The sequence below is a fragment of the Lepisosteus platostomus genome, chromosome 6, assembly GCF_059453375.1.
Source record: "Lepisosteus platostomus isolate fLepPlt1 chromosome 6, fLepPlt1.hap1, whole genome shotgun sequence".
Classification (NCBI taxonomy): Eukaryota; Metazoa; Chordata; class Actinopteri; order Semionotiformes; family Lepisosteidae; genus Lepisosteus; species Lepisosteus platostomus.
Window position 1 is genome coordinate 55,090,444 of NC_142616.1, and position 23,469 is coordinate 55,113,912.

Genomic DNA, 23,469 nt, shown 5'->3' on the forward strand with positions numbered 1-23,469 from the left:
AGTGGTGGGGCCTCACCCTGTAGCCTGTGTGGGTCCTAATGCCTATAGTGACAGGGACACTATACTGTAAAAGGCACCATCCTTCAGATGAGACATAAACCAAGGTCCTGACTGTCTGTGGTCATTAAAAATCCCAGGGTGTTTCTTGAAAAGAGTAGGGGTGTAACCTCAACATCAAATTTCTCCCGGTCTTTATCAGTCATGGCCTCCTTATAATCCCCATCTAGGAAATGGCTTCATCACTCTGTTCTCCTCCCCATTGATAGCTGATGTGTGGTGAGAGTACTGGCGCACTATGGCTGTTGTCGTATAATCCAGGTGGATGCTGCACATGGGTGGTGGTGGAAGGGAGTCCCATTACCTGTAAAGCGCTTTGATTGGAGTGTCCAGAAAAGCGCTATATAAGTGTAACAAATTATTAATTATTAGCATGCTTGGAAGAAACTAGAGCACAATGGCTTGGTTTTGCAGATGGTGTTTTAACAGCTGACAGCACCTATACAGAACAACAAAATAATGTAAGACAGAAGAATGTAAAACAAAAATAAGCTGCAGTTGCTGTTTTTTCTTAAAGTTGTTATGGTGCTATTTTTCACATTTAATTTTTAGGTATGATTGACTAAAAAAGATCAGGTCAAAGACATCAAAGTCTTCATTTTGGCATTATTGCTAATATTTTGTTATAAATTAAGTCTCTGAAAGATAAAACTTATAATATTGTCATATCTCCCAGTCAGACCATTTAGGCTTGAGATAATCAAGCAGCACAAGTGTGACAAAATCACAAGCACACACAATGTTGTGTACCCTAGTGCTTTGTGGAGGCCCATGTCAAGCACTCCCTATCCACAGCAAATACTGTACCTCACTGGAGTCCGTCTGCTTCCCAGGTTGAATCCTGCGGACAGATTTCTCCAGCTCCATCATCATTCCCCGGTAGAAAACCAAGAAAGTCTGTCTGAGATTTAAAGCAGTGAAAAGTCAGGCTGGGCAAGCACAGGTATTTGCTTTTGCAGTCACAATGAGAGACCTCAGGGAATAGATGCTTGGTAACCAAATGTCACTGAAAAGGTTGCCTACTAACTCACTTGTGGACAAAATCAGGAGAAATGAGCTCGGATGTGAAAAACAAACCGAGCTGAGGTTGAAATGTGGACACAGAAAGAGGGGATATGTTTTAAACCATGTTAAAGGAATTCTAAATACTAAAGGATTGCATTTCTTATTGCAACAACTTCTGTTCAGCACTCAGCAGAGCAATGAATTCTGGGACATTGACAAGTCCTTAGTCAAGTTTACCGGTTAAGAGTGGGGAAGGTTTTGGAGCAGCCATCCTTGGCACTGCTCACAAGTTCAGACACCCCCTCCTCAGCAATCTCTTCAATGGCCTTCAGCACATCAGCGCTGTGATCCAGATAAATGCTAAAAAGGGAGAAAGAAATGGAACCTCAAAGTGGAAGAAAGCTGATGCTCATGAACTGTTCAATATTTTTCATGATGTTTTGCTGCACAAACTGTATTATGAAACTGTATCTTGTATCTGTAACTTATCTCTCCACAATGAAAGGTAGTAAGAAACCATCAATGTTTTAACATTTCCTGAATGTGGCCACTAGATGGCAGTGTTGGTTTTACTGCAATTCATGGGGGGGCTGTTTTAGCAACATGTTTTGAGCAGAATCTAAAGCTGAGTACCTGAGGAGGGTCTGCAATGTGTCATTGTGTTTGTTCCCCCTCTCTCGCTCTCCACTAGGCAGAACCCACTCCTGGCACAGGAAACGCCGGGCAAGAGAGGCTGGGTGGAGGGCACACAAACAAGCACATCAGAAATCCGGCACCACCGAGGAAGAAAAGCTGAGGGATTAAGCTACATTACTGAAACTCGTCATTACGTTGGTAGCATCTAGCCAATTGAGCTAGACGGGTCTGGTGACCCTATCTAGAAGAGGTGAAGAGGTGTTAGTGGGGCCAGCAGGGGGCGCTCACCCTGCAGTCCATGTGGGTCCTAATGGCCCAGTATAGTGACGGGGACACTATACTGTAAACAGGCCCCGTCCTTCGGATGAGACGTAAAACCGAGGTCCTGACTCTCTGTGGTCATTAAAAAATCCCAGGGCGCTTCTCGAAAAAGAGTAGGAGTGTAACCCCGGTGTCCTGGCCAAATTTCCAATTGGCCCTTACCAATCATGGCCTCCTAATAATCCCCCTCTATGAATTGGCTACATTACTCTGCTCTCCTCCCCACTGATAGCTGATGTGTGGTGAGCGTTCTGGCGCACTATGGCTGTCGTCGCATCATCCAGGTGGATGCTTCACATTGGTGGTGGTGGAGGGGAGTCCCCATTACCTGTAAAGTGCTTTGAGTGGAGTGTCCAGAAAAGCGCTATATAAGTGTAAGCAATTATGATGATTATTATTATTATTATTATTATTATCATCATCTGGGTTTGTAACCTTTCTTTTCAGGGAACTACGGACATTTCACAGCTTGATATAGCCTCTGCCCCACCCCTCAGCCCTCATCAGGATATGAACAGATGCGTACGGAGGTTGTTGGATACCTAGGTGCTCTCGGTAAGCAGAATTACTGGGTCCGGCACACTCTGCAATCAGTATCAGCAGCTGAATGAGGGAGAGAGCTGTACAGCAGGTGGGCATGCTGCTGCGGAAATTCAGTAGGTATTCGAAGCTGTGCCTACATAGACAGGGAACACCAGAGACAACTGGGTTAGCGCAGCACTTATCCCACACAGATGTTCTCAACACACATAAGACACCAGCCAATACTCAAACACACAAGCTGACCGGGAAAGGTCACAGTGCAGTCCCAAGTAAACCTTTGTTAGTTTTAATAAAAAATGTATGATAGTCATGCTCAGAACTGTGTAATTTGTAATTGTGTTTTATCTTGTGTATTCTTTTTATTTATTGTTGTTCCCATTCTGTAAAGCGCTTTGAGAAGCCACCTTTAAAGGTGCTATATAAAATAAAGTTTATTGTCAGAACCAGAATTTCGTTCCTGTCCTTTTAAGTGACCTTTACCAATCGGAAAACGGGCTAGTACGTTTCAAACCCAAAACGGGACCCTTTTTTAAATTAAGGGTGTGGAACAAACTATCTACTTATTTATTGAAGAAGTTTCAACTGTATGCTTTCAAGAAACAGCTGGGCAATATCAGGGCTAAAACTAACCTTTTCTAGCAGCTCTGTAGAACATATAGGCTAATAGAATTGTCAGGAATTACGTCTCTCAGGAGTGCTTAATAAAACTGCTTATGCTGTTACTTGGCAACAAAAAATCGTTTTAAAGGAAAACTTGACCAGCCCATTCCTACAGCCGCCAGTGGGAAGTTCAAATTAATTAGCAAGACAATTTTTGTACACATTGGCAAAATTGAGTCGTTAATGCAAACACCACAAAGGTACTTTCAAACAGGTACTGCCAACAAAGATAAGAATATTTTTTAAAAGATGAAATAAATATATAGAAACAACCTAAATACAATGTGTATGAAACATCAACTACTGTTCACTGTCTTACCTGTATCATCAACCAGATTTCACATACTGAAATACCTAAATAAGACAAACACTCCTTCATTTACCCAGCGTACACAAAGGAGACCCATTAATGCGAATCAACAGAAGATTAATTCATTCAATTTTTTTAAAACGTGTTCCTGATGCAGTGCAGGAAAACGACAGTTTGTTTCAGCATCAGTTTCAGACTGTAACGTGACAGTTATGTTACGTTATTAGTCTGTGAAAATGGCAGAGCTAATTGACAGTTTGCCAGATGTGTAGGTGTGTAGCTGGTTCCCATAAGCATATGGGAAGAAATATTGGAAGTAAATGACAAAAGTAGATTGCTTCTACTAATTCTGAGCCCTGGATATCCTTGGATGAGTTAGCTGTAAGTAACCCAATGAACTGAATGGGCTGAACAGCCTCATCTAATTTCTACAGTCCTCATTCGCTTTCAGTTATGACCAACAGATGAAAAGAATATTTTGGGTGAGCTGAATTACTCAAAACACACACCAATCAGTCAGAGTTTTTGTAAAAAGCTGTTCCCAGCAGAACAGTACAGTTGTAGTACCATGGCGCTCTCACACACTCAGACAGGTGAGACTGGAGGTAGGGAAAGATTACCTGACCTGCTCCTCTAAGCTCAGTTCCACCTCCTTTTCCTTCAGACGCCCAGCCAGGACACCCAGCGCCATCTTCAGCAGCTTGCGCTTCTCCTGTTGAAGGAACCCATTCCTACAGCAGAAGAAGGACCAGGCAAAATGATTGCTCTTCCCTATTAGCCTAGAACACTAGAACGCTTACACTTCAGACTGGAGGAAACCTCCATTTTCCAACACTTTATCCAATACAGAATACAGGATATTGGGTCACAGGGGAGCCAATCCCAGCAAGCAAAGGGCATAATAATAATAATTGCTTACACTTACAGTATATAGCTCTTTTCTGGACACTCCACTCAAAGCGCTTTACAGGTAATGGGGACTCCCCTCCACCACCACCCATGTGCAGCATCCACCTGGATGATGTGACGGCAGTCATTGTGCGCCAGAACACCCACCACACAATAGCTATTAGTGGGGAGGAGAACGGAGTGATGTAGCCAATATATAGATGGGGACTATTAGGAGGACATGATTGGTATGGGCCAATGGGAAATTTAGCCAGGACGCCGGGGCTACACCCCTACTCTTCTTGAGAAACACACTGTGATTTTTAATGATCACAGAGAGTCAGGACCTCGGTTTTACGTCTCATCCAAAGGACGCCTTTTTACAGTGAGCGCCCCCTGCTGACCCCACTAACACCTCTCCAAGCAGCAACTTTAGCGTTTCTCAGGCTCACAGCTGCTTAGTTTCAGTGGGTTGCCAGTTGTGAGTTGCAGGGTGATATGGCTGCTAGCATAAGGCAGGATACACCCTGGATGGGAAGCCAGTCCATCACAGGGCAGACTCAGACACACTCACACAAGGGCCAATTGTCCCAATAGCCAATTGACCCACCAGCATGTCTGTGGACTGTGGGAGGAAACCAGAGCACCTGGAGGAAACTCATACAAACATGGAGAAAACCTACAAACATCATGCAGACAGCCACACAGGAATTGAATCCAAGGCCCCATTGCTTGCAAGGATAGGCTCCGGATCCCCTATTGGCCTGAATCAGAAGATGTGGTGAATAATGGATGGATAGACCCTTCACAACAATTTTCTTAGCTATTACATGCTCAGACATGTGGCAATCCTGCACCAGAAACAGCAGCTCATCTCCATCTCTCTTGGCTCTTGGCTCAGTCTGTAAGGGGTGCAGCCCACAGTGAGAAGAGAGGGGTGCTGGAACTTACCAGCTGAAGGTGGTGTGTAAGACCTGGATTAGCAGCTGGTAACAGGAGGCCATGAGCTGGTATTCTTTCACATCTACCCCAAGCGCATCAACCACACCCTGGTTCTCCGTCAGGAGACTCTGTGCACAGCAATGGGAGATCAGGGATAAAGTGGGACAAACACGTCAAAACATATCCTAGGTTGTAGAGTTAGCATTGTGTTGTATTGTGGAATGTGTAGAATGTGCTAGAACTTAGCTATGCAGCTCTGTATCGGTCACCAGAGTGCCTCAAGGTTGGTTAAAGTACAATAAAGACTGACTTTGCAAAAAGTAATTGGTTTGTTCCTCATGAGATTAAGAAAAGGAGGGATCAGCTTTAAAGAACAGGATGAAAACCACCTGAAACAAATCAACAACAATCATATACTACATGAGGCTATACTATATAAACAGGGCTAGAAAACTTTAACAGTTTGTCAAAGCTCCACTGCTGTGTGTGTTAAGCTCAATAAAAACTGAATCTGCCCAAGGCTGTCTCCTACTCCTTTGTCAAAGAATCTCCAACTCAAGAAATCTCCCTATAACAAGGGAGCTTACCTACAACTACTTCCTCGGGGCAGGACAGGAGAGCTATCTAGCTCTCTGTGAATATATGGGTCATACACAAATCAAACTGCCAGCTCTTAATGGAATTCTTTACAACTCACATTTACTTAGAACCTGCTGTACATGTGAGCTGCACAAGCCTTTGGTATTCATAGAGTGCTGAGGCCTATTTACATGATTTCTGCTTTGCATGACATTTTCTAGCCTCAATAATCTTACACCTTACATTAAAAAACTGAAAATTTGCCTAAAAGAGGAAAAAAGGTCTAAGAATCATATACTTGTGGTCTAAATCATTTGCAAAAACAGAAAATATGATTTTATGATTGCAACATTGAGCTATGGCTTTTTGCTCACTTTTTCCTTTTTTGATAGAATTCTGTTGACACAGCTGCAAATTAAAATCCCCTTTGTTCATTTCATTCAATGACAGAGAAGTCTGAGGGATAAAGCTCCTCACGAACCAAAGCAGTTCAGAGGACTAGAACATATCCCAGCTCCTGGGGTGTTAAGTGATAAACACCCAAGGTCTGCCTAAACATCATTCACTACAGTCAGGCCATTTTTCCCTCATTCCTTCAGTCAAACCAGCTGAGGCTTGCTGGTGGTGTTGACTGTAGATGGTGTAGGAGCTCTGGAGACTGAAAAGTCTTGGTTATCAATGAAGGCAGCTCACAGGAAGGGGTCTTGGTGAAGGAGGAAGAGCTGGGAGTCACCTGGAAGTAGTTGTGCGAGTTCTCCAGGTGGGTACAGAGAGTGGGCAGCAGTTGCACACAACATGCGGCGATTTCCGCAGGACTCTTCTGCTGGAGGTGAGAGAATCCCACCGTCTTATCTGCCTTGCCCTGGAAAGACCATATGTATCAGTCACACAAAACAAATTAAACCCCCATATTTTTCTAAATCTGCATGCCAGCATACCATTATTTTAATGGTTCTTTTATGAACACAGAACTTATAGTCATATAAGAACCCTGTGACTCTGTGTGTGGATCAGGAAAGACTGAGAATAACAGCTGACCTGCCATCCATAGATAGAATAACTAGTGAAGGATTAGAAGATATTCTCACATGGGTGTGATTAAAGGCAAGTTTGTTATATAAAGGGCTTCGCAGGTCTAGCTAGTGGTCAGGCTCAGAATAGCAAACTTCAGTGTGGTTTCCACTGCTAGTATGCAGAATAAAGACTCCTTCACTGCATTGATCAAGTCATTCCGAGTTCTTAATGTTCCCACACACTGAGAGCTTCCTTATTGAGTCAGAAGCTGGTCAATTACACGAATGAGTTCAACAGAAAAAAGGCAAAGTGCTAATTTACAATACATCAAAAAACTCTTTAACATTCTCCAAACAGCCTAAAAAATGACCCACTTTAATTGTACTCATTATAACATCCAATGAATTCTGAATTACGAATCTGAAGCTCGCCTCCTTCCACACGGTATCCCCAGAAAGAGATATCTTTGACGTGAACCCACTTGGTGATAACCTCTTTACCTTGGAGAGCTCTCACCTTGAGAAAGGGAGCCCTCTTAGCAGGGGAGGCTGCCAGGCTGAACTCCAGCTTCCGGGACAAATCTTCCAGCAGGAATACGAGCTCCGAAGGGCCAAGTCGCACTTCCTCACGCACCTGCAAGGATCAGAGCATCGGCTCTCCTTACCATATCCCAGCTGAACTTCTATTACATAGCTCTGGGGCTGCTTCTGCACTCACGACTGCCTTAAGAATTGGTGAAAAGGAGCTGTAAAACCAAAATCTGGAGGGACTGTAGGGACAAGTGTTTAAACCTGTATAATACTGTTCTGACAAAACTGCCTTGCTCCCGTTTCTACACCAATGATCAGGTCTGAATTTATCTGTTTCATAAAGGGTGAGTGTGAGGGATTAAATGAAAATGCAGTCTCAGCAATTAGCCCTTATGTTTTACCAACTGCCTGTCTAGTTCAGTCTTAACAGTATAGCACAGGCCTGATGTTCACCTTTAGATTTAATCCTCACTCCATCACTGCTGACTCCTCCCCACCGTGCCCTCTGTCCTGAACCCTGAACCCAGGCACCGTACCCTGGTGTGGAGCTCGCTGTCCAGAAGCGACCGGGAGAGGACACCACACTGCAGCACATTCAGCACCTCAATGTCTAGCTCCCGGAAATAAGGCCGGAATGAGGCCAGGCTCACTCCTGCCTTGCCCTCCTCCTTCTCCTTCTCCTTCTCTGCGTGATCCTGGAGGGAAAGAAAGCCCAGGGGGGAAATGAAGCCATTGGTGGGCTTTCTACACAGAAGGGGGCAAACTATATAAAATAAAATCCTAAATTTAGGAAATTACTGAAGGCATTAAATGAGCTAAAAGAAGGGAAAGGATCTAGGCTCTTTCAAATTGTTTTTCTAGAATACTTCTCTAGACAGAAACGCACAGCTCCGAAGATCTCCAGTGAGCCTTTCCCACCCTGCCTAACCTGTTTCCTTTCCTCCCCTCTGGTAAGCAGCTAAGGTCTCTCAAAACAAGGATGACTAGGTTCCATAACAGTACCTACCCAGAGGCTGTGATATGCAATATGGTAATGGAATATGTTTATTTTCATACTCGTCATAATACAAAAAAAATTCATATGGGGCTTTTCCAGCTCGCAAATGATCTTTTTTTCATAACACTGATTTAACACAATTGGAACAATAAGCCTGTTACTCTACTAACTACTTCATGCACTAAGCAAGAGATTACAAATGCAAAATCATAAAAATGGTAATTAAATTACCCTTTAACCAAATGAAGTAATGTAATGTAATTCTAAAAATGCTCAGTCACACAAATTACAATGAATAAGGGGCATAGCACCCTAGAATAAAGCTGGGCCAGTGGATGAACACAGTGAACTATCATTCACATTTCTCATTAATTTCAGGCACAGAGCTCTGAGATCTGTTTTTCTTTTCCGTCTGCCGTGGTTCTCTAATTTTTTAAACCAGAAACTACTGTATGGTTCCCGAACAGGCTTCTGGAATGTTCTATGCGATTTTCAACAAAAGCACAAGACAGGAAATACAGCTCTACATATTTAAATAGCACGGCAACCTAGATTTTACAAGTGTTTTCCTGTAGGGGGGTGCCATTCGTAACACATTTATAGGGGTGCAGCCCACGCTGTTGAAGATCTGTTGAAAGTAACAGCGCAAGCCTCCTTAATTTAAATCTGGTGTGATCTAGAAATCTTAGGGTGTGCAGAGCCCAGGTAAGAGAGAACAGGAGCCTGCCTTATGGAGCACCAAAGGGACGTGCCTGTACCTTCTCCTGCTGGGATTCCTCGGCCTCACCACCCTCCTCCTGCTGAGAGCTGTCTCCAGGGACGGCCTTACTGGCCTGGGCCTTGCGTTTCTTTCCGCCGAGCTCTGTGGGCACAGGAAGCATGCGGCTGTTAGGACAGAGTTGAAGAAGCACCACACAGCTGCCCCACTGTTCACATGCTACCCTTCAACTCCTCCTCCTTCTCTTTCTTCTTTTCACCTGGACTGGTCAATGTGGAGTCGTGGGAACTAAAGGAAGCCGTGATAAACCAGAGCAGAGCAGCCATTTGAAAGGCTATAAAAACTGGAAGCCTGCGAGGAAGGAGAATCATTCCTCTTTCAGCTGGAAAAACTCACTTTTGATATTTAACAAAACGGACAAGTCAACGAATGTCTAGCCAACAGCAAACAAAGAGTGTTCAGGTAAAAGTTAATAGAAAGAGACAATAGCTCTTCAGAACAAACTTTTTTTCCTTTTGTGCCTTTCCTCTGGTAGTGCTGTACCTTTTCTGGCTTTCTTGAGAGGAATGGTGCTTGTAGGGGCTGGACCTCCTTCTGCAGTTTCACAGTCAAAGTTGGCGGGAGGGGGCACATAGCTGGGAGTTGCTACAACAAACACGAGAGAGGGAGAACTAATTATGTTTAACTTTTCTCCAAGTGGGTCAGACTTCAGATGTATACTGGCAGTTAAGATGTGTGAATTGGTCAAGTAATCCCACACTGCTTCAGTTGCACTGTAGTGTAGTGTGGCTGCTGGCACATAACGGGCACCAGGTGGGTACTGCTCTGTGGTTGCCAAGTTACTGTATGTTCCAGCTTGCTGTGACCCTCTACAGGAGGACGTTGGATCAGGAATGGGCAAGGTTGGGGTGGTACAGGAGGTTGAAGAGTTGCAGGGTTAAACTGAAGTCCACAACACAAATTTATGACCAGCCAGAGCAAGAATGAAAGAGTACTGGTTAGACCAAGCCTGACAGCAGGAGCACGCATTCCTGGGTACCAAACTGTGGCCAAGAGAACATAAAAGGTGATATATGAGAGAGGTCCTTAATATATGTAGCTTAAGCAGAAATTGAGGAAAACGAGCCTAGAAGCCACAGAAAACTTGGATTTGGTTTCTGTTGTGTTACAGTAGCTCCAAAGTGTTGTACAACTTTCAGGTTTACAAACTGTTTGCTAGGTACAAAATCAAGCAAAAACAATGAAGCAGCAGTGAATAAGATTTTCCATTTTCCTGTTCCCTCAGTATCATTTTCGCCATGACAAGATGGATATTACAGATAGGAAAAATCTGATAATTAAGAAGCACGTTCTCAGCTGGAGAAAGAGTGCATGAAAAAAAAAAAGGCCAAGTACAGGTTGGGATTTTTTACAGAGCGAGTGCATTACAGTGCTGCTCAGAGATCCAGGTCCTACCTGCCAAGCACCTCTCCAGGATGCTCTGCAAATAAGTGATGTTCTGAAGACGCATCACCACCTTCAGCTTTACCTCAGGGTCCTTCTGTCGGCAGAATCCATTCACCACCTGCAGGTGGTAAAAAGAACGCTTCTGTATTTGTGACACGCATAAAGGTCTGGGAATGTCAAATGTGTCAGATATTCTGAACTGCCCTAATGATCTCTCACAGGTAACCAGCTGGTGAAGGTGAAGTATTACATTCTTCAGAACACACACCAAAGCACTCCCTTTCTCAGCATTTCTAAACACTAGCAAGTTCCCAGTAAAACAGATGTGAAGATTACGATTAGATTATGTAGCTGGAGATCTCTGTACCTCTCTGAACCAGTTGATGGTGTAGAAAAGCAAAGTGCAGAGAAATTCCTTCTCAGACTTGGACAGGGACTCGATCTTGTCAACGACATCCAGGTCAGTCAGAATCAGAGGACACCCTGCAAGGCAGAGATGATCCCTCTTACTCCCAGCAGTATGTATAGAAAATTCTCAGAGCAGTATTGCTTTGTTACAATTTGAATGTGGTAGTTCAATGCTTAGAAGTGCTTTCACACTGGAGGTCAGTGTTTCAGAAGTTATGTCCAAAATATCAGAGCATTTATTGCTACACAGTCTCAAATGCGAGCTAATGTGTTACAGTAGCTCCAAAGTGTTGTAAGGCTTTCAGGTTTACAAATTGTTTGCTGGGTAGAAAATCACTCTAAGTCAAGCAAGAACAATGAAGCTGCAGTGAATAAGATTTTTTATTTTCCTTTGCCCTCAGTATCATTTTCGCCTGCAGTAGCAGGCTTAAGCCCCCTGACCTCCGACCCCAGTGCCCCCCCCTCGGTGTCGTTACCAATCAGGGCGTCGATTTCCTCCAGGTTGCCGTCGTGCTGCTCTTCCTCGCACAGACGCAGCAGGCGGAAGAAGGAAGCCAGGCGCAGCGGAGACACCTGCCTGAAGCACCACGGGGAACTGTAACACTTTACCACTGGTGTCATCTTAAAACACATCCTCACTCTTTTCACTCGCCCTCTGGTTCAGCATTTGTAATGCTAGGCCTTCTGCAGATCGAGAACTTAACTTCAAAGGGCAAAAAGTTCCAGAGAATGAAAAGGCCTCAGAAGAATCCTAATCAAACAGGTTTTTTATTTTTATGTCTTTTCTAATCTTCTTTTCCCGCCAAAGGAGCAAAGAACAAGTGACAAGAAAGTGAATACGTCAATGTCGATTTGAAGTAAAATTTCATTTTTAAAATCCGTTAGTGTATTGCAAGCTCAAATTTGTAAACAAATGCGTTTCTAGAACATTTCTTTTACCCTCCCTTCTACTGTCTCCATTGAAAGATCAGAAACAGCTGAAGACTGGAAAACTGTGACATGATTAATCAGACAGTGCTATATCTTGTCTTGTGTTGTCGTATCGCTTGTTTTGCATTATAAAGGCCTGTTTTTCAAAGCGTCCTGCATACAGCACTTATGTGCTGGAGAGACACGGGGTTACTGACTTCTTGTTCTCCTCTCCAGGCTGACTCCACTGCGCCCCCTTCTGGCTGAGATCTTTGACAAGCAGCGGCAGGAGGTTGACTGCAATTCCCCCCTGGCTCTCCTCCTCCTCATCTAGGCTATACATGACTTTCACAGGGAAGGGGAAGTCTCTGAAACACATAGGCAGAGGGCTGCAGAGAATGGAATAGTCCCCTCGCCAAACAAAGCTGCTCTGAGAACAATGGTTTCTACAGGACAGAAAACCCAGGGAGAGAAACATGGAAACATTCAACAGATAAATGCATAGGCCTATATTTTATCACTGTGCAGTACAGAAACTATCGTCAGATAATTACAGCTCAAATCACATACAAGCCACAAACACAGAAACAAGAATGATATGGGTTATTGAGATAAATCTCCAAGCAGATAGTTAATCATATCAAAATCAGAAAGGGTTTATATTATACAGATCTGAAAATCATAGAGGTGTTCAGATGCATACAGTCATCATAGCCTATGCTGACTATACGTCCTTACCCCTGTATCTCTGGCCCAAGGTCCACCACAAAGTCATCCTGGAAATCCTCAAGTACACTTTTCCCAATCCATTCCTGCAATCACACAGACAGAAAATCTTATGCTGCTTCACGCAACTCCAACTCAAGCTTGATGCTCCCCCATCGTGTAATTCTCTGTACATTTTGTTCGGATAGAAAGACACTTTTAGGTCTGTCTAAGGGGGTTAAAGAGCTAAGAGACAAACCTACAAGGCAGCGAACCCTGAAAAACTAAAGAATTGTATGAGTTCTGGATGGCAGGAACTGGGCCCCTCTAGTGTGAACAATACCTTCTATGAACTAAACGACACACTGACAGGTCCGTGTGCTACAAAGTTAGTGCGTTGTCCTATTGGCCGAGTGTGAAGGAAGGCTCAAGCCTAGGGAAATGAAAGCAATCCCGGCGCAAGGCAGACTGACCTGCACAACTTTGTCCAGGTGACCAGTCTGCACCAGATTGGCCAGTTCATCGTAGTACAGTGCGGCCGCCTCCGGGGAGCCCTCGCTACAGGACCGAACCAGCTCCAGCAGGGCCGTCACCTGACAGGAAGCACACACGCGTCGCCATGACTACCAACATTCTTTCCAAACATCCGATTGCTTTCCTGCCTACTTTTCTTCTTTCAGGATGAATTAACAATTTTGAAAAGGGATTTGGGATTCATCCATTTTCCAACCTTTTCTTCCAATTCAGGGTTACAGGGGAGCTGGAGCCTATCCCGGCTAGCAATGGGTACAAGGCGGGATACGCCCGCAGAGCACACACAGACACAAACACTTACACACTCACACCAGGGCCAGTTTTCCCAGACGCCAATTAATCTGCCAGTATATCTGGACTGTGGTAGGAAACCAGTGCATCGGGAAGTAACCCACTCAAACCCAAGGAGAACATACAGACTCCATGCAGACAACACCCCAGAAACTGAACCAAGGCCCCAGTACAACGAGGCAGGAATGCCAGTCACTGCACCACTCAGCCATTCTGAAATAAAACTAAGAAGCACCAACATTATTTGGTGGTTGAAAGGAGCTGAGAAAACTTCACAACTGGCTCACCTGCCTACAAATTTCCTTGGACAGAGAAGGCTCCTGTCCATTTGACGATGCCGAGTTAGTCCTGGGAACAAAGACAGTTTGGAATTCTTATTCTGCATGTTTCTGAGGGGAGTCAAAGAGTTCACAGCACTGGGTATACGGAGTCCCTGTTTAATCCTGGTCTTAACGTGCCGATATGTTAATACATATTACACAGACAAGCTGTTATAAACCTGCTGCATTCAGCAAAGGGTGGATTTCTTAAACTTTTAATCCCATAAATACAGAGAATAACAGCTAGACAGGTAACAAAACTAGGCAACAGAAAAAAATATACATACAGTAGCTGCCCACTGTTCCACTCCTATCTGACATTATTTTAAAAAACGTGATGATTCTTAGAATGCCCTGTAGTGCAAAATCCATCTAAATATGTACTGTACATGTACCCTACACTTCCCTGTTGTAACTTATTAAAATGCACACACGCCAAACATAATTATACTGTATACTGCCACTCTTCCAGCTTTAAAGGTTACCCCCACTCAGTCATTTAAATTATGTATTTAGTGTTGTAAACTATATACTGTAGAGGGCAGAGAATCAAAAGGATGTTCATGCACAACAGTAATGTTTAGAATTTGTAAAAGCAACATATTATAAAACACAAACACTTAAAAAACCCAATAAAACATGGTGTCTATATAAGCTCTTTATGTACGTACTAATCTGAGGTTACTTTAATTTAAAAACAGCAAAGCTAAAACAACGATTAAACTATGTTGTTTTTTTCTATTACAGTTTGAAGACTTGCCCCTTTCTGAGGTTTAAATTTTTAACTGTCAGTCAATCAGCTGAGTATTTCATTTTTAGATGACTTTCAAGGCAGTGGGGAAAAAAAGAAGACTGAAGTAAATGAACACTTTAAATGAACACAATATTTCCTGAAAATACTTGCAAATGATTTGCAAATCGTTATAAAATAACACAACTGTAACAAAACTGCGTCACTTGTTATCTATTAACATGCTGTGGATTGTTTTAAAGGTTGAAGATCCTATTGGACTCATGGCTGGATTGCCACAGACAGCTTTATTACTAAATTACTATAACCTCTAAAAATTGAAAAGCCACTGTTTTACTGTTTTGACACATGCATGTCAAAAAGTAACAAACTTATTTAGACATAATTCACAATTTCATCAGGTAAATTTGAAGTACCATCAAGTACCTTTAAGAAACATATAAAGTATAGCAGTGTTTCTCATAAATGTGAAAATTACAGTACAATGGAATGTCTTTTCTGACAGACTCATAGTCACCCAATGCTTTCTCTGACCTCTTTAAGAGCTTGTTATATTTCCCTGTGGAAAAGATGGCACCAGAGGCCAGAACATCCTACTGGCTTTTTTTCAGAAACTTTTCTGAAACTCTTCCTCTTTCCTTTAATTAATTTTACCAAGTCAGTGTCCTAGTGTCCCTTTGCCTTTAAGACATGTATTCAAGATGAATAACTTCAGCAAGCGGATAGTTTGAAATTCCTGCTTGAGGATCAGATTCTCTCACTTCACTGACCCCATCAAGTTTCATGTAACCAGGGAGTGATGTTTGTTAGTATATCACTAACGTTAATGTAATGTAATGTTATCTGTAAAACTGAATCCACAACCTTGAAGAAATTGTGAAACATCATAATATTATGGGGTAGTTATGTACTCAAAAGTACTGTTTTCCCTTAAAGCCCATCTTTTTCCTTCTGGACTGTATACTCCTCTGTTACTGCTGCCCCTCAGTGCAGTACAGATCGCTGAAATGACATGTTGATCTCCAGTGCCCCCTACCTGTGAGATGCCATACCACCCACCACCATCACTGCGCCTATGATCCCGATACGTTTGTACTTGGACACCGTGCTGGACAGCTGCTTCCGGATTACGATGTGTATGTCATCCTGCAGCAAGAGCAGAAAGCGACACCATCCATCAAAACCCCACATTGAAGCATAAGAGCACGAGACAGGTTTGAAAAGAAAAGAGGCCATTAAGCTTGTCTGACTGCTGGCACCTGAAGGACACTACAAAGACAAGTGTCCAACTTCAACAATGGGACTGGGTAGCTTGTTGCAGACTCTTACAGTTGTTTAAGTAAAACAAGTTACTTAACATTGTGTTTATGTTTTTGTGAAGCCTGAGGCTTGTTTCCTTGGTAAACACACCTGAGCGAAATATTCATTTACTAAACTAGCCATTTTTATCATCTCCTTTCCCAGTTTTATCTCTGGGACACCTTTACTTCCTCATTTACTGTTCTTTTGATGTAAGAAAAACTGGACTTGCAAGTCTTGTACTTATTTTACTTTATTCTTTAACAGAATGATTTTAGATCTTTTCTCCATATATTTTCCTAACATAATGTATTAAATCAATCTGGCCATTGGTTTCTAACTTTTATTTACTTACTCTTCAAATGGAACTATTCTGTTGCTCAAGAAGAATGTCATTAAACTTCTACCATCAAGTTATTTACTAGTTTCCTCTCTTATCCCATTGTCTCTCAAGCTCAGTCTCACTGCTATAGAGCATATTGCCATTTCACAAAACAGCAAAACGATGAAAAAATATGAAGAAATGCATATCATAAAATATTAGTTCAAGTAGGTAGCAAGCGTAGACTGCAAAAGAACAAGTAAAGGTTTATTCTGTGCTGAAATGAGAAGAAAATAAACACCGACACCAGAAGAAGGCTCCACAACTGAAACGTATTTCTTTTCCTCTCTTTTCAGCATGGAAAATACCTTGACTTGTTCCTTTATAAATATTATGTGTCATTTTTAATGATATTCCATCTGAACAATGTTGTGCACAGACAGACACTAAATGAGGCATGCTCTCGCTGACTTGCACTACGCTGTGGCTATCTTGGCTAAGCGGTCCAGTAGATGAGCACAGCTGTGACCCAGGCAGGCCAGGAAGAGGCTACTGACCTGGATGTGGCTGCCCTGGGGGTGCGATCCAAAAGCCAGCTGGCTGAGGATGAAGAACAGCCTGCGGATCTGCTGGGGCGTCAGGTTGTCCATGTAGTCTAGGATCCCCTGCGCAAGGACACAAGCACATTCATGACCACGCACCGAACCAGCTCAGCAGCATCCGTTACTTACAGATTTCAATTTGCAACTGTACCAACATAAACCCAACCCATCGGAATTAAAACCACAGAACTGCACGTCCATCCATCTGTTTTCTCACTGCTTACTCCTGGCGGTAAAAGGCTAAGCAGGGTAGACCAGACTAGACTTTCTCCAGCTCCAGGCCAGTTCAGAGAGATCCCTCCACCATGTCCTATGTCTTCCCCAGGGTCTCTTCCCAGTGGGCCATGCCCAGTACACCTCTGGTGGGAAACACCAGGTGGGCTTCCTCACCAGATACCTAAACCACCTCAACTTGCTCCTCTAGATCTAGAGGAACAGCGACTCTACTCCAAGGTCCTCCTGGACTGCCAAGCTCCTCGCCCAGTCACACAGAGAGTAAGCCCAGCAGCCCTACAGAGAAACCTCATTATGACGAAGTGCGTGTGAATGTTTTAAATCCCTTTAACTGGCCGCAACACATGAAGCTGGAAGGTCCTCTCACCTTGATGAAGACGGCGTACAGAGACATGTCGGAGGGCCGCTGGGTCACGAGCTCTCCCAGCAGCTCCAGGGACACATCCACCTCATGGGCATAGCCGCTGCACACGTGTGCCACCAGCGAACCCACCACCTCCTGCGGGAGACACAGCTCTCTCAGCTACCGCCCAGGGCCAGCAGATAATCACTGCATGCATCACAGGGCCGGGTGTATTGAGAGCCTCTCACAGTCACAGACACATCCTACACTGCGGCAAATGCAGCATTAAAGGAGAAATGCACCCCTATTTTTATAATTTGGGGTTAAGAAAGAATCAGCATTGATAAGTGCATTTCAAAACAATAAAACTAAATGGTACACAGTAACTTGTAAAACCTCCAATTTACATCACAAAACAGATTTCCAGGTATGCGCAGCGCCATATTCTGTGATTCACTATGAGGCAACAAAACTTCTGGTGAAGTGTTTCGGCTCTATTACATTGTCAAAAAAAATAGGCTTGTAAATACATCTCTTTCAATCCAATAGAAATAATACACTCGATTTCAAGATGGTTTTGCCAACAAATACAACTTGTTAATTCTGCATACAGATCATGTTTGAACATTTCTGCGGTGAAATGTCTGCTGTACGACCTGTACTTATTTGCTCGGACATCGCATTACATTAGTCATTATGGTGACTAATGAGCAAGAAGGGCCGCTCCAAGTCACAATTCTCGCAAACTCTCACTGTGCGGTCGAGACCAGGAGTTTGCAACAAAATGGCGACTTGCAGTATTTTCTGAGAAATTGGGACTGCAGCTTAATTTGAGATTCGCAGCTTGAGAGCAATTAAGACAGCACTTTTATTCCAAGGTCTGACCGCACACATCACTTGAAAACACTGATCCTAAAAAACTACTGGTGTTTTCAAGCATTCAGGTTCCTAATCAAAATTTGCTTCCTGTTACCTCAAATAATTCCAACATGCATCGATAAGAGAACACAATGGAGAGCAAAAGAAAGATCACATCCTTTCACCTAAAAACAGACTTACATGGCTATCTAATGTTTATGAAGAGATCGGTTAGAGGCAATTTTGCTCAAAAAAATTCCCTTGCAATGTATTTAAAATGGACATACTGGAACCTGCAAACCCGTTGAACAACAGCTTTTACACCATTTCATATTTTGAATGTAAAAACGTCCCCCATATCTCCCTAAAAACACACAGAGGTCCCTGACCTTCATCCCACATGTCCTCAGGGATTTGGCAAAAAAAAAAGTAATCAGATAAAAACAGGGCAAGATTTGGACTGAAGCCTATGGCACGGAAGAGAGGCGTACCTGCTGGCAGTAGGAGTCAAAGGCCATGAAAGCATGTTTGTACATGTGGCTCCCAAATGTCAGGACACTGGAGTCGGGAGAGCGCAGGAGAGTCTGAGCCAGCGCCAGGATGGAGGGGAAGTACCCACACATCACCTGTGCCACACATAAAACCAATGAGGACCTAATTCCTCCACACGGCAGCCTCACTCATGCACGCCTCAGTTAAACATCGTTATTTCTTTACACACGGCAAAACAGGCCTCGTTTGCAGGGCAATGAATGCCACGTAGTGAATACCTGTAAAGGAAACGCTAGACAGTTCGTGGCAGCGATTCCTGAAAATCACAGACAAGTCATAACCTTGCAGGACAGACTTGAAGTCTATTAAAAGATACAAGTGCCTTCTACAGAACAAGCCGAATGCACAGCTGCATTCAAGTTCGGCTGTGGGCACTACCTGCCGAATCCACATGCTGCCTGTGTCATAGTAAAGAGACGGGCTGGGGGGACTCACCAGGGCATGACCCCGAAAGGCGGTCTGCAGGAGGGACTCGCGAACCTGCCCCGCGCGTACTTTCACCCGCAGGAGGCGCTCCACCTCGCGGCGCCCCTGGTTTGCGGTGGCAGAATGGAGAATGAGCAGTGCCATGATGTCTATGACCTGAGCGAGGAAGGCAGTGGCCATTTTAGCACATTTAAAAATATATAATATACTGTTTTAATTTGAAAACCATAACAACACAATTTTTTTAACATATAGCTAAAAAAGATTCACGATTACATATCTGATTTAAGTTTTAAATAAGTGAGGCAGTCTTTAAACATTCTGCCATTTACTGAATGCATCATTTAAGACGTCTCGCCTCACAAGAAGTACAGTTCCTGCTCCTTGAAAAAAAACAAAAAGCTGCAGGATGGTGAGGAACTGGAAAAAACGACAGAGCAATTTGAACAGTAAGGAATGAAGAGAGATTTTCTCTTACTACATAAACATTATTTGTTGCCAAAGGCTTTAAAAAATGATACTAAACACCTGTTTATTATTATAAAAATTCTGACTTTCCCCTGCTTTGATGGTCTCCTTTGAAAATTAGATAGATCCTGGCTGCCACCTATATACTAGTATCACATTCACAAATTCTAAATTAATTGTGTAATTGTGTACAATACACACCAAAATGTGTATAAATATATTTTTATACACTTAAGACATTGCCTGGTTTTTACACTGTATTGCAAATGTGCACACTGTATAGTTACAGAAAAGCATTTTATAGCTCAAACTTATGACCCAAGTATTAGTGAGTTAAGTGACCATTTTAAACATCCCATGGAGTTTTCCCCTAATGAAGGTTTGATTTCATGGTGAAAAAAATGAGCGTTTTACCTTGTGGTCTTCTGTTGCATCAATATTCTCAATAGCCTTCAAGAAGAAAAAAAAAACACGTGAATTTAAAGAAGTGAAAATTCTAGTTGGCTCAAAAACAACTGACAGCACGAGCCAGCGTTGCTCCTCACCTTAAGCCATGCCTCTGAGATGGGCTTCTGAAAGCGAACGGCTGATTTGATGACATCTAAGACCAGCGACACGCAGTCCTGGCTGCTGCTGGCTGCAGGGTGGTGGGAAGATCTAGGGCCACAAGAGAGACAGGCTAGAGCAGGGATGTCTAGGCCTGCTCCTGGAGGCCCGGCGAGTCTGCGGGTTTTCATTCGGACTCAGCTCTCAACAAGCTAAACTAGCCAGTCAAACTGGACCAGCTGAACAGCTTCTCCCAGTACCTTGCGTGCTCCTGCTTGGGAGAGAGCTGGAAAACCTGCAGACACACCAGCCTCTCCGGGACCAGGCTTGGACACCTCTGGGTTAGACTCGATTGTGAGTTCAACCGAAACATTTCCTCTTAATCATTCTGTGTAATTCATGTAGTCCAGCACAAAGATTGTTATGAAAATCTCCCAGATAAATTGATGGTAACTGACTGGGCCAGTCTTTTTCCACAGAAAGAGATACTGTGGCTCTCAGATTGAGATTTCAGTCACTTAATGCCAACAGTTGTTTGCTATTTTCATACCAGCAAAAATAAAGCTCTATACTTAAACTGTTACAGACGTACTGAATATGCTCAATATATGCTTTTTCTCTTTCTATATAGAAAGTTAATGCTGGTTTATGCTCCTGCACAAGACAAGCACAGGGTATTGGTTAAGACCTTGCTCATAGTGGGTGCGCTCCCATTACAGCGACACAAATCACAGAGCTTTTTCAACCTACCCAGCTGTCCCTTTGCTCTTCAGTCGGTTCTGGGAGGCTTGCAGCACAGGGGGTAAGACACACGACTCGAGTTCCAGCTTCTTCCTGAGATCACAGATGACCTGCAAAGGTCAGGTTCAAGAACTCTGTCAGTGACACAGCTTCACATGGTGTTAACATCTCCAAACTCTGCCTTCAGCCCTCCAAAGTCCTTCAGGAATGTCAGCCCTGGACGTCTGCTTTTCAAGTCTCAGGACATGGTGTGGAGGTGGGGGCTGGATTCTAAATTCGTGGCTCACCTCATAAGCTTCAGCTCCTGACAAATTGTGCAGTATGAACTTCACAACCACGGGCAAGTCCTCTAGCTCCACCGCAGAAAGAGTGGTCATGACAGCCTGACGCACCTGAGGGGCCAGGTTGCTGTGTTAGTTTTAATTTAAAAGGTCTTTTCTGTTACAGCTTGCTTTGAAAACATCGAAGAGAGCTGTATGCTGTTGTTTAAAACATATACAGTATGATGCAACTGGAGGTTATACAGTACATATCTTACAAAAATACAGTTATAGCTGTTTACTGTGAAACTTTAAAAAAATAGTGCAGACGTATGCATATTTAATAGGTTCAGGTCAGAACTGGACTGAATGAGTTACATGAGGACCACATGGACTTAAGGTACTGACCACTAGTTTTTGCAATGCAGTACTCTACCTCAGCCAGCAGGGTGGGGCTCAAATTGAGACTGGAGAGAGCATCCAATATAGGCAGAGTCAACTGCGTGTTCTTCTGAAGCAGGGAACTGCACAAAGACACGACCAGGGAAATGGTTTTTGGATTTCCAATAAGGACACAATGCTGGTTTTGAACAAGTGAGTTCAAAGACCACTCACTTGAGCTCCCTGGCAATGTCGTTGTGTTGCGTGTCCTCAAGAATCTCGGGCAGGCTGCTGATGATGTCCCGCTGGATCTCCACTGGTGCCACAGCAACCAGCTGCATCAGCTTATAGGCCAAGTCCTGCAAAGGAGAATGAGGAAGGCAAAATGGGAGAGAACAAAAATGAAAACATCAAAATATTGGCAAGGGAAACTAACGTTTCCACTACTGCTTTTACAAAAGCAATTCGACATATATTCACCAAAGGCGACTGGATGCAGTATTGATGAGGAGTGACAAGCTCAGAAGTATAAAAGCCTAAACAAGAAAGGAGCCTTTTCACTTACTTTGCTGTCCATCACTCTGTCCAACCACTTGAACTGGTTGATTATAATGCGGGGAATATTCAACCCATCGTCTCCCACACTGCAGAGGAAAAGAGCTGGTGAGTCTTTACAGCCCAAACTAGATCATCATCATCATCATCATCAGTGGGTACACTTCTGAGAGGAGCAGGGTAATCAGAAGATATTACAAAATATCTACAATCCTTATGCCAGATTGTTTTTTTCTTACTTCAATAATGCATAACTGGTCTCTTAAGGAGTCCTCCTAGCTAGGCTCTGAAATGATGTTTAAAATGTGAAAACATACCACAAAGTAATACAAAGCTCTCTCAAATGTATGTCAGTTTCCTTCTTAGTGAGCAGTGTACAATAATAAATTCATAGCATAAACTGAGCTCAGCAGGATGACCAATGAGCAAAAATAAGTAATTCAATCAAATGTGCATGGACAGTCAAAGCCAGCAACTCAACGTGTGACAAACACCTTTATCACAGCAAGAAGAAGGACATTTCATCAAAAACTTACCCATCATACATGAACTCAGGCAGCTTCTCAAACAAGGTGTTTATGACAGATGGCTAGAAGAAATAAAAATATTTTAGCTCACCCTCTTCTGTTCCAAGCACAAAATGCAAATTTTACTTCCCAGTGTTGACATATAGCGAGTTAAGAGACAAACACTATCACTCTACATCTGCAGAATATGAATCCAGCCACCTGCAAAATCTTAATAATACACCAGTCATAGAAATAAAACAGAAGACAGTTCCACTGAAGCAGGTTACCTGGAAGTCTTCAAGACAGCTGAAAGACATCCTGGTCTATAGACTATAGAGGGGCCAAACGTCCTACTCCCATTTACAACTATTTTGTGTTCTAGGCCTAATAGGTGCATGAGCTACATTAGGGCTGCAGGTTTCCAGTCACAAAAGTTTCATAAATACCTGAAGCATCTCAATTCCCAGAAGCATCTTGATGAGACTCTCCTGGTATGAAGTGACAGCAGTGCTACAATGAAAACCAAAGAGCATGATTGCAGTGATCACCCAAATGCATATACATACAGTTTCACTAAATTCCTCTCTGAAGACAAAATGCTCCTTTCACAACGGCACTGAGACTCATCTAATCCCAGCTCGTGGAGACCCAGGTCACCATTACTCCTGCCGCAGACGCAGGTATCCGATTGTAGCAAGAGGAAAATTGTAGACTCATGTCATCTAAAGGCAAAGAAAACAGCAAGAGGAGGTCTTTTTCCACCAACATGTTTCATACTGTAAGGTCACAGCTGACAACAGGACAATCTG

The 23,469-nt window shown here is 43.3% G+C and overlaps 1 protein-coding gene across 2 annotated transcripts in view; it reads right to left on the reverse strand.

Moving 5' to 3' along the window:
* fancd2 (FA complementation group D2) overlaps positions 1-23,469 on the reverse strand; it is a 36,212-nt gene that overhangs the window by 8,739 nt on the left and 4,004 nt on the right. The window contains exons 6-38 of one of the 2 annotated variants that reach the window (XM_088636393.1): positions 23,107-23,170; positions 22,688-22,740; positions 22,162-22,240; positions 21,831-21,955; positions 21,652-21,739; positions 21,243-21,347; positions 20,965-21,065; positions 20,214-20,325; positions 20,083-20,118; positions 19,210-19,356; positions 18,714-18,848; positions 17,389-17,520; positions 16,743-16,850; positions 15,601-15,710; positions 13,781-13,841; positions 13,142-13,261; positions 12,702-12,775; positions 12,182-12,331; positions 11,531-11,631; positions 11,014-11,129; positions 10,656-10,764; positions 9,744-9,845; positions 9,241-9,344; positions 8,022-8,180; positions 7,472-7,588; positions 6,675-6,803; positions 5,372-5,490; positions 4,153-4,263; positions 2,562-2,695; positions 1,696-1,795; positions 1,300-1,422; positions 865-958; positions 362-397 (exon numbers count right to left, since the gene is read on the reverse strand). In XM_088636393.1, coding sequence (XP_088492519.1) covers positions 362-397; positions 865-958; positions 1,300-1,422; positions 1,696-1,795; positions 2,562-2,695; positions 4,153-4,263; positions 5,372-5,490; positions 6,675-6,803; positions 7,472-7,588; positions 8,022-8,180; positions 9,241-9,344; positions 9,744-9,845; positions 10,656-10,764; positions 11,014-11,129; positions 11,531-11,631; positions 12,182-12,331; positions 12,702-12,775; positions 13,142-13,261; positions 13,781-13,841; positions 15,601-15,710; positions 16,743-16,850; positions 17,389-17,520; positions 18,714-18,848; positions 19,210-19,356; positions 20,083-20,118; positions 20,214-20,325; positions 20,965-21,065; positions 21,243-21,347; positions 21,652-21,739; positions 21,831-21,955; positions 22,162-22,240; positions 22,688-22,740; positions 23,107-23,170 — 3,454 coding nt within the window. The remainder of the gene's footprint in view (positions 1-361; positions 398-864; positions 959-1,299; positions 1,423-1,695; positions 1,796-2,561; positions 2,696-4,152; positions 4,264-5,371; positions 5,491-6,674; positions 6,804-7,471; positions 7,589-8,021; positions 8,181-9,240; positions 9,345-9,743; positions 9,846-10,655; positions 10,765-11,013; positions 11,130-11,530; positions 11,632-12,181; positions 12,332-12,701; positions 12,776-13,141; positions 13,262-13,780; positions 13,842-15,600; positions 15,711-16,742; positions 16,851-17,388; positions 17,521-18,713; positions 18,849-19,209; positions 19,357-20,082; positions 20,119-20,213; positions 20,326-20,964; positions 21,066-21,242; positions 21,348-21,651; positions 21,740-21,830; positions 21,956-22,161; positions 22,241-22,687; positions 22,741-23,106; positions 23,171-23,469) is intronic. The other variant, XM_088636394.1, reaches the window with a different exon arrangement.